At 29.0% G+C, this 10,813-nt stretch overlaps 2 protein-coding genes across 5 annotated transcripts in view; both read right to left on the bottom strand.

Annotated features, from left to right (window-relative positions):
- The window catches only part of LOC134835607 (plasma membrane calcium-transporting ATPase 2), a 65,157-nt gene extending 58,777 nt beyond the window's left edge, over nucleotides 1–6,380 (bottom strand). For all 4 annotated transcript variants that reach the window (XM_063850499.1, XM_063850500.1, XM_063850495.1 and 1 more), the window contains exons 1-2: nucleotides 6,246–6,380; nucleotides 5,407–5,875 (exon numbers count right to left, since the gene is read on the bottom strand). The gene's annotated coding sequence lies outside the window, so the exon portion shown is untranslated. The remainder of the gene's footprint in view (nucleotides 1–5,406; nucleotides 5,876–6,245) is intronic.
- A 971-nt stretch (nucleotides 6,381–7,351) lies between these two features.
- LOC134834033 (exonuclease mut-7 homolog) lies at nucleotides 7,352–9,546 on the bottom strand. The gene is made up of 3 exons (XM_063848548.1): nucleotides 9,389–9,546; nucleotides 9,041–9,320; nucleotides 7,352–8,979 (listed from the first exon to the last, which is right to left on the bottom strand). Exons 1-3 carry the CDS (start codon nucleotides 9,425–9,427, stop codon nucleotides 7,460–7,462), a joined length of 1,839 nt encoding a protein of 612 aa, XP_063704618.1. The 5' UTR covers nucleotides 9,428–9,546; the 3' UTR covers nucleotides 7,352–7,459.
- Between the last annotated feature and the right edge of the window lie 1,267 nt (nucleotides 9,547–10,813).

Consider the following 10,813-nt stretch of genomic DNA (forward strand, 5'->3'; position numbering starts at 1 on the left):
CTTGTGTGCAACAAAAAAAAAACACATTCTTAAAAAATAGGTCAAAAAATCTCAAATTATACGGAGCAAAAAAAAAATTGGTAACCGGATACAATTTTTGTTATATTTATTCCGATCGAAAGTGATGAGAGAACTGCTGACAATAGATTATTATTATTTGCGCTTACATCATCACATCGAGTGAAGCAAACGACACAAAAAAAAAGAAAAATATTCAGCCATGACTGCTTATTTTTCGGTTCAGTACATTTTATTTTGGAAATCAATTTATAACACGATGACAAGAGCGTTAAAAGATAAATTCGTGTGTATTTCGTGACAAACCATGGAGTTTATCCTCGCATCTGATCCAACATATCTAATCAGAAATGGAAGTACGTGAAAAAAGGGATTTTCCGAGTAAATGTGATGCATTCAATTTTTTGTTTGTTGCTGTTTTGTTATTATTTTGAGCAAAATCCTTCCTTTTGTTTTGTCTCTCTCGTCATTTTCGTTCATTTTTGGCAGCTTTTCAGAAATAATTTCCTAAATGCGGGACATTTTTCGCCAAGTTTCCGTATTTTCAGCCCGTTTGTCTGTCACAAAAGCACGAAATACGCGCAAAAAATGGAATTTTTCCGAACTTCAAAAGAAAGTTTAACCTCAATATTTTTTTCATTTTCATTTCTTTTCATCTCACGAGCTGGTTGCAAATTGAAAAATATTTGTCTTGTGAGTTTTTTTCATTTTTTTTACGTTTTTTGCTTAACTGGCAACCTCTCCAAGCCTACATTTTTTGTCAACAACTAAAAATAGTGACGACCATGAACTTTCCCTCTTACTCACAGACGCATGCTGTGACAATTACTCCACTTATTCGCAATGGAATTACAAAAAAAAAGAGAAAAAAGTCTGCTTCTTGCAATTAGGAACAATTTTTTTGTGATTTTTCTCGAGTTTGTGTAAAAATTTATTCAAAACTTGCTTTCGAGTAGCAGAGAAAAAAGTGCTGCTTTTGTTCCCACAGTTTTGTTTGCATACTCCTCTCGTTGTTGTTTGTAATGATATTATTGACGTAAAATGTGTGTTTTCTCGTCGTCTTGCATTCATTCGTTCATCGCATAAAAAAGGGGATTTTACGATCGTTTGATATTTTTTTTGCGTTATTTGTTATAAAACCCCTTGAATAAATTTGTATTTAACGAAAGACGTACCGCCAGCCTGCTAAAGATAGAGAAGATAGACAGTCGAAGCATTATGTTTGACTTATTGGTTTTTTTCTTCGTGTCTATCCTCCGCTCGCTCTGCTAAATGTCGGTTCGAGAATTTTTTTTTCATCTTCTTAAATTCAACATCACTCTTGAGAAAAGTGAATCAACTTTGAAATTCTTTGAAAAGTAAATGTCAGTTGTTGGTTGGGAGATGCGGGCGACTGGTTAGTTGTATAAGATTTGACTTGTGGTTTAATTTTTTTTCTTGAAAAATTATCTTTTTACATGAATTTATGCAAATTAGCTCATTTTTCATTAAAGAAAAAAAATAATGCTATGTTTGCATTTTTTATTTTTTTTGATAATAAATTTTATAAAATTAAACTCTCAAACTTTAAACAAAGATTTACCTATTTTATATAAAAAATTAAATTATTTTATTTTATTAAAAAATTAATAGTTATAAAATAATAATATTATTAAAAAAAATTTTTTTTTCAATTTTTCTCTAACTTTTTCAATATTATTAATTTTAAATTTAGAAAAAAATGACAATCTAAAAATAATTTTTTTAATTTTTTAATAATTTTAATTATTTTATATATACAAAAAAATTAAATTTAAAGTCTTTTATTAAAAAAAAATATTTTTTAAATTTTTATTTTATTATTTTATTTTATTTTATTTTTTTAATTTTATTTATTTATTATTATTTTTTTTATTTTATTAAAAAAAAAAGTTTAAAGAGTTTATTTTGTAAAAATTTTGTAAAAATGTTCCCTTTGAAATTATTTTGACCATTTCAATTTTAATTAATAAAAACTAAAAATTAATTTTTTTTTCAATTTTTATAAAATTTTGATTAAATTAATTTTTTTTTTTGAAAAATAAAATATTAATAAAAAAATCAAAATTAAATTAAATTATTAAAAAAATTCAATAAATGAATTTAAAATAAATTAAAATAAAATTTTTTATTTAATAAAATTTAATTATTAATTTAAATAAATTTATTATTAATTTATTGATTAAATTAAACTAATTTAAATAAAATTTATTAAAAAAAATTATTTTAATTTTTTTTTTTGTTATAAAAAATTTTTTTTCGCCTTGAAATATTTTTTATTTTTTTTTTTTTTTGAATTTTTTTTCACCTATTTTAAATAAAATTTAATTAATTTAATTTTAAACATTTATTAATTTTAACAATTTTCATTAAATTTTCTTCCAAATTACATCAACTTTATTTTAAAAATCCGTTCACAGCTGATCAAAAAATCATTTTTGACAGTTTCTTCTTCTCTCACGCAAAGAAAAAAAAAATCGTTGCTCTTTAAAAGTACTATCTAGTTCACCTAACAAACAGTCTGCCAAGAATATTAGTCGTGACATCATTTTCTTTCAATTTTTTCCTCAAACACGATAAATTTTCTCGTGTTCATTTTCATTAAAAAAATTTTCATTTTTGGTGACTCAAAAAAAAATTTCATGAAAAACGAGAAAAGTTAAAACTGATACAATTTATCTAAAAAGTTTGAAACAGACACAGGGACGTCCTACAATTTTTTGTGTCGTTGAAGCGCAACGTGCAGAATTGCATTAGTTTATAGATAAAAATCGTCATGAATCAACCTTGCATTTATTTTATTATTATTAAAAATAGAAACCGATAGAAGGCAAGGGTGTATAAAGTTCAGTATCGAATACGCGCGGCGGCATGTCGAAGTGAATATGTGTCGAACAGACACAAAAAGTGATAAATATAGAGTCTAAATGCAGACATTCCTCTGACGCATGTCTCTCCGATGCAACTTTTCAGCCCGAAAATCAGCTCGTGGAACAGGAAATGCAACGCATTACTCATCGCCATCCATCGACCTTTTATTAAATAGATCATTCAATGCAAAAAAAAAATCGAACTCTGACGTTGTTAGTTACAGATGCATTCATTCGATGCTCAATGACCACATTTCTATGGCATTTGCACAAATAAATAAAAAAAAATCTAAAAAAAAAAAATACTGCACAATTGCAATCTATTGATCAGAACGTGTTTCTACGTAAAATACGTGCAAGTGCTGTAATTTTCAGACATCACCCATTGAATAATCTTGTTTTGGTTTTTTTTTGCTCGGTATTTATTTGGTATTATTGACAAGTTTTGCACACAAAAAACGCAAATTTACGGATAAATGGCGAAAAATAAAAAAATAGAAGTCAGTCCAATTGGCAATTGAAATCACATATAATCCAAGGTCGAGCGTATTATGTCATTGCAAAGTGCAGTACGTGTGTGAGAGTGTTTGTTCGTGCTGCAATTTTCATAGAATGCCTCGGATCTTTGCGAGCGTTGACGTTGCAAAGTAAGGGTCTTGAAAATGGATTTCAATGTTGAAAAATTTTCTTGTTTTGATATTTTTCAAAGGAAAAATTTTAAATTTAATGAATGTTTAAGAAATTTAATTTAAAAAAAAAATATTTTAAAATTTTTACTTTTTTGACTTTTTTAAAAATTTTCACAGGTGTCAATTTAATTTTATAAATTTTTTTTTATTTAATTTTTTTTATTTTATTTTTTTTTTAAAAAATTGTTAAAAATTTTCATTAAAATTCAAAATTTTCTTAAAAAAAAAAAATATCGAATATTTGAAGAATAATGAAAATGTCGATTAAAACCGATTAATTTTTAAAATAAGTTGAGAATTTGAAAAAAAATTATTTTTTTAATTTATATTTTTTTTTAAAATTTTTTTTTTAAATTAAAAGTTAAAACTTTTTGAAAAATTTTATTAATTTATTTTATATTGATTTTTCAAAAAAAAATTGCATTAAGGTTAAATTTAAAAATTTCGTAATTTTTTTACCAATTTTGATTATTTGTAATTTTTTTAAGCAACTTTTATAAATTTAAGAACAAATTAAATTTTTAAAGTGTCAAAAATAAAAAAAATTTAAAAGTTTTTTAATTAAATAATTTAATTTTTATCAATTAAATATTATTAATTAATTATTTTTTCTTAAATTGAGTTTTGAATTTTTTTTATTGTTCTTTAATTTTTTAAATTAATTTTTTATTTTTAATTTAATTTTATAAATATTTTTTTTTTAATTTTTTCTCAAATTTTTTAATAGGTATGTCTTTATTATTATTTTTTTATTTCGAAATTTTTTATTATTTATTTTTTTATTTAAAGTTTTTATTTTATTTAATTTTTAATATTTAATACTAATTAATATTTTAATTATTAGTTTAATTGTGTAAATAATTTTTATTATTTTTTTATAAATTTAAAAATTATTATTAATTAAAATAATATAAAATTATTAAAAAAATAATTAAAAAAAAAATTAAAAAAATTAATTAAAAAAAATGCAAAAATTAATTTTTTTTTAAATTCAAATTTTTATCTATAAAAAATTTCTCATAAAACTCATTTATTTATTTACTCGCTCGATCACTGAACTTTTTTTTAACAACAACCTTTTAAAACAAGTGTTAAATTTAGATATCGACACACAAAAAAAAATCTGTAGCGTAGAGAAAATTACAACCTGCCTACGAACTAAACAAGAATTGCCATAAAAGCACAAAATTCCACAAATTCTTACACAAAACTTCGCCATACGTGCAATAGATGTTCATTAGCAAATATTCAGTAAATAGAGAAAAAAAATTATTTGTTGTCTAATAAGAATTTTTTTCGTTTTGTTCGAATCATCATCAGAAGGGGGGACAGACAGGCAGTTGACAGCCAAGTCAACGATAGTAAATATGCGTGAATGGTATTTAGTTTCAATGTTTTAAGCATTCTTCATATCTCGAGAGTGGATTTGCTGTGCATTAAGACTCTTTATCGAGATTATGACTTCGCTGAAACTATGACCGAATCAGAGCGAGTGTCGAATTTCGAACGTTTTGTAAATTAAACAAATAGTTGTTTATGAAATTCGAGACGGGATGACAAGGAAAATACACTCAAAATCACTCATTTTCCGCAAAAAAAAAATTTTTTTTTTTCATTTTTTTAATTTTTTTTGTCGTTCGCTGGTTTAAACATGAAACAGTTACCTCAGCTATTTTTTTGTATTTTTTGACGAAGATGACAAAAAAAAGTATAAAAGAAATGATGTCATCATCACGTCAAAAATGTGTACGTACAAGTCGTGACCGGAGAGGAGGAAGAACGGAACATCAAAAAATATTTATTGAACTTACCTGAATTTCTGTATATGACGCCACTGTGTGCTTAATGAATGTTACACTCCCAAATTCTCCGATGATTATTTTTAACTTTTTTTTTGTAGTCCTTTGCTCTTTTTTTCAAGTATTATCTACTACTGCCGAGTATTTTTATCATTTGAACAACACCAAAAGCACGATAATTTTAAAATTTTTTCGATAAAATTTAAAGTTTTTCTGCTCGTTTCGAGTTTTATTTGATTTTTCTTCTATTTTTTGGTCAGAATGCACGAAAAACTTGATTTTTTGTTGTAAAAAGTATTTTTAAATACGACACACACATATATTTAATAGACACGAGTTACACACTACTAATATTTTTTTTCTTAGAAAAATTGAAAATAAAATTGATTCACTATTTATTTTATTTTGACGTCATCATAATTAACAGTTCCGAGTATTTTCGCTGCTCCTTTAATCGAACAATCAAAACAACCTGCGGTGCCTGTGAATTTACAGAAAAAAATTAGTAAACACGATAGATTCAGGCTAAAAAGTTCCCTTTTTTATGGCTTCTGCTGTCGGAGCAGCACTGCGAGACGAGAGTATGGGTAATGTTTTGAAAACGCCCATTCACTCGCGGCCCGAGACGCGCTAATCGATGACACAATTTGTCGTGCCGCTCACTAATTAGCCGCAAAAAAGGGAGAATTATGGCTCCAAACTCAGTCAAAACTCTTTTTTTCTCGTGCCAAATTTCCTTTTTTAATGAAAAAAATTTTCTGCTGCGAGAAAAAAAATGACCGACCAAGTTCTTATCTGACGCGTCGTCACGCGACGATGCCCGATTGTTGCGCGTTTCCGTAGGGACTTACCTTCACGTTCAGCCAAAGCGCTGACCTTCACGAAACACGAACGCGAAACAGCATAATTTTCTTCAAAAATCTTGGCAAAAATTGAAAATCCCTTTGGTTAATATCGGACTTGGAAATCGCACTTGTCTGATTCGACGCAGCCCGGGGCACAATTGGAAATTTTCGAGACCCAAGGCACAAAATAAATGAATTTGAAATTGTGCATTGGGACTTGCAATTTGTGATGAGACGAATGAAAGTGATAAATTGATTTGACTTTGTGTTAATTCGGATTTATCATTTTCATTCGTCTCATTAGCCCAGTGCACAGAATAAATTTTAAATTGTGAGTTGGGATATGGCTTAATTAGCAGATAGCAATTTTCAATATCATTTTCATACGACTCAACCGGAAGTCGTTGAACCGATTCGTTATTCAAAAATATGAAGAACCGGTTCGTTGTTCGAAAATTAATCTTTAATCGAAAATTTTAAGAATTTTTTCAATGTTTGAAAATTTTTCTTTCTTCGAAAATTTGTCTTTTATCGTAAATTTTTAAACCGATTCGTTATTCGAAAATTTGCCTTTGTTCAAAAATTTTTATTTTGATCGAAAATTTTGCTATATTCGAAAATTTGAAGAATTTTATCAATGTTCGAAAATTTGCCTTTTTCGAAAATTTGTCTTTGTTCAAAAATTTGAAGAATTTTATCAATGTTCGAAAATTTGCCTTTATTCGAAAATTTGAAGAATTTTTTCAATATTCGAAAAATTTTCTCTGTATGAAAATTTGAAGAATTTTTTCAATGTTTGAAAATTTTTCTTTGTCCTAAAATTTGTCTTTTATCATAAATTTTTAAACCGATCCGTTATTCGAAAATTTGCCTTTGTTCGAAAATTTTTCTTTGTTCGAACATTTTTCTTTTATCATAAATTTTTAAACCGATTCGTTATTCGAAAATTTGTCTTTAATCGAAAATTTGAAGAATTTTTCTTTGTTCGAAAATTTTTCTTTGTTCGAAATTTTGTCTTTTTTCGAAAATTTACCTTTGTTCGAAAAAATTCTATAAAATAATTTTTTTCTCAAAAATCGAAATCTTGTCAATTTTTACATCAATTAGATTTTTATTACTTCATACTTTTATTTTTTGTCTTACAATTAATCGTGTTTAGTACGTAAGGAAACTAAGTTATATATTTTGGTTAAATGTACTCCAAAAAGTACAAAATACTCTCACTTTAGCTTTTTGCACAAATCGTAATCGTTCAGGTCGACCTTAAGTCTATTGGCTTCGCGTTTCATCACATCAAATATCTCAAGCAAACATGCCGCATCGGCAGCTGCATATTGAATTTGCTCCTTCGTCAAAGGCCGTTTCGCCCAATTACTAAACTGCTGATTCTTATCCAACGGTCGACCCAAACATAAATTCGTTAGTTGTCGCAAGTCCTGTTTCGCATGTCCTTGCGCATTATCGACAAAGGGTAATTTGAAGCTCTGATACTCGGCGAGGAATCTCCATAATTTTTGTAAATCGATGTACGAAGTCGTTTTTTCGTAATTAATACACAAATCGGGCAGCGTTTTTCGTATCATTGCGACGTCACTTGCTTGCGAGAAGCCTAATTTCAGGATTTCTTCGTTCCGGAAGATTTTTCTGCCCAAAATGCGCCAATCGTCGGGCGATAAAACATTTTTGAGGGTTTTGACGTCGATTAAATAAACTTTTTCCTTCGATGCAAGTTGAATTAAATCGATTTCTGTCTCGCCAAACTTCCATTCGCAATCGAAACCGACGACGTCGTGACGTGCCAGCTCTCCAATCATGCGGTAATAGTGTTTGACGGTCGTTACAACGAGAATTTTCGACATTTCTATGGAGTACGAGGGATAATTTTCGTAAAAATCTTCCTCGGATTCGTCTTTGGCGGTGATTTTTGATAATTTTGGCGACATTTTCTCCCTTTTTAGGTATTCCTGTAACGCATGCGGCAACGTTTGCGTGTCAATGGCGAAAAATTTGGCCCATTTCGCCGCTTCCGGTACGTCGTTGTAGTCGCAACACGCGCAAATTAGCTCGTCTATCAGTCTCCCCGAGTTTGGCAGTACCGTTTCTCGTATATACTCGTCCCAGTCTTTCAGCGATCGCTCCACATACTTTTTATTGAGCATTAATTGCAACATCCCATAGGCATCCATTTCGCCCAAGTACGGAGTCAGCTCTTTCGGGATGTTGTACATGTCGGCGTAGCGTTTTACGAGTTTTTTCAACGTTTTTCGCTGCAATTTGGAATAATTGATGCCGGCGATGTCGTTTTTCGCCAAATAATTGTCCGTAAAGTGTGACAAGGATTGTCGATGATCGAGCCACGTATCCAAAAAAGTGACTAATTCACGTTGTAACGCCCCGTCAGCAGCTAAATACTTTTCGGCAACCGACATTTTGTCTTGCAGGATCAAAGGTACGAGAAAATCATGAATGCTGAAGTGTCCCATGCCGTATAATTGAAGGTCACATGCACTTTGACAAGCATCTTTGTACTTTTGTTCCGTAATTAGCTCGCGAATTCGTGCGACGAAGAGTTGGCGCGACGCCTTGAGGTCGTAACAATCACAGACAATCCCAAATAACTGACTTTGGCTGTAAAAAAAGTTGAAAGCGACCATTTTGAGGTCATCCGTAAGCGTTTTTTTTATTTCAGCCACGAACGCTGCCCCAAGTGACGTCAGGAATGCCTCAAATTCTTTAATTACTACAAGAAAAAAATTAATTTTTTATTAAATTTTGAAGAAAAATTCGAAAAATCAACTTACACGTGCACGCCAGCGTTCCCGATTTCGGATTTGAGCTTCCCGGAAGATTCGCATAGAGTTTCAGGACGATCTCATGGAGGTCATTTCGTGTTGCGAGGAACATTCGGATGCCTTGCGAGACAACGGGACCCTTTTTGTACGTGTTGAAGGTTCGGGTGAAGTTCGAGAGCCATTGTTGCACATCAGGCGTGAGATTTATGTCAAAATCTTCTTTGTTGAGGCGTGCTTGATGACCCAAACCCTTGACAATGCGGATTTTTCCGCCGCCGCCGAAATACTCCTGCAATAAAAACAAAAAAAAAAAATTGTCTGTGAATGAAAGAAAGAAGAAAGAAATTGATTTCTTACTTCGTCGTCGGAATCGCTGAGCCCAGCAGGTCTGCTCATGTCGAAGGAGCGCGAAGGTTTTGTACTTTAATTCTGGAATCGACAAGTTACAAAGACTTTTTGTACATTTTCTGTTGGAATTTAAGAGGAAAAATTGTTGACTGTCTTGTTTTTGTGTCGATTTTTGTACGAGACGAATGAAATTGATAAATTGAGGTAAGTGCAATTTTGAAAAGTGTTTCAAATTTTTTTCAAAGTTTAAATATAATTTGAAACTATTAAATTAAAAAAAATTCTTAAACAATGAACCAAAATTTAACTGAAAGGTTCATTCTATGATTTTTAATCATTTTATAACTCAAAACTGCCAAAAAATTGAAACTGAAAAAATTTTTTCTTTGACATAGTCTTGTTTTAAAAACTAAATCAAGAGCAAAAAAACTGTGTCAAAAACTGTGTCAAAGCAATTTTTGTCAAATCTTGCTCCAAATGGATAAAAATTTGTCAGAGGGCTCTAATTTATCATTTTTAATCATTTTATAACTCAAAACTGCCAAAAAATTGAAACTGAAAAAAATTTTTTCTTTGACATAGTTTTGTTTTAAAAACTAAATCAAGAGCAAAAAAACTGTGTCAAAAACTGTGTCAAAGCAATTTTTGTCAAATCTTGCTCCAAATGGATGAAAATTTGTCAGAGGGCTCTAATTTATCATTTTTAATCATTTTATAACTCAAAACTGCCAAAAAATTAAAACTGAAAAAAAATTTTTTCTTTGACATAGTTTTGTTTTAAAAACTAAATCAAGAGCAAAAAAACTGTGTCAAAAACTGTGTCAAAGCTATTTTTGTCAAATCTTGCTCCAAATGGATGAAAATTTGTCAGAGGGCTCTAATTTATCATTTTTAATCATTTTATAACTCAAAACTGCCAAAAAATTGAAACTGAAAAAAATTTTTTCTTTGACATAGTTTTGTTTTGAAAACTAAATCAAGAGCAAAAAAACTGTGTCAAAGCAATTTTTGTCAAATCTTGCTCCAAATGGATAAAAATTTATCAGAGGGCTCTAATTTATCATTTTTAATCATTTTATAACTCAAAACTGTCAAAAAATTGAAACTGAAAAAAATTTTTTCTTTGACATAGTTTTGTTTTAAAAACTAAATCAAGAGCAAAAAAACTGTGTCAAAAACTGTGTCAAAGCCATTTTTGTTAAATATTGCTCCAAATGGATAAAAATTTGTCAGAGGGCTCTAATTTATCATTTTTAATCATTTTATAACTCAAAACTGCCAAAAAATTGAAACTGAAAAAAAATTTTTTCTTTGACATAGTTTTGTTTTGAAAACTAAATCAAGAGCAAAAAAACTGTGTCAAAAACTGTGTCAAAGCAATTTTTGTCAAATCTTGCTCCAAATGGATAAAAATTTGTCAGAGGGCTCTAATTT

The sequence above is a fragment of the Culicoides brevitarsis genome, chromosome 3 (assembly GCF_036172545.1).
Source record: "Culicoides brevitarsis isolate CSIRO-B50_1 chromosome 3, AGI_CSIRO_Cbre_v1, whole genome shotgun sequence".
NCBI lineage: Eukaryota > Metazoa > Arthropoda > Insecta > Diptera > Ceratopogonidae > Culicoides > Culicoides brevitarsis.

Bases quoted from the DNA above. Each gene is read 5' to 3' on its own strand.
- LOC134834033 (XM_063848548.1), bottom strand. From the start codon at position 9,427: ATGAGCAGACCTGCTGGGCTCAGCGATTCCGACGACGAA. The intron at 9,321-9,388 runs GTAAGAAATCAA...TTTTTATTGCAG, and splicing joins TCAGCGATTCCGACGACGAA to GAGTATTTCGGCGGCGGCGG. The intron at 8,980-9,040 runs GTAAGTTGATTT...TTTTTCTTGTAG, and splicing joins GGGAACGCTGGCGTGCACGT to TAATTAAAGAATTTGAGGCA.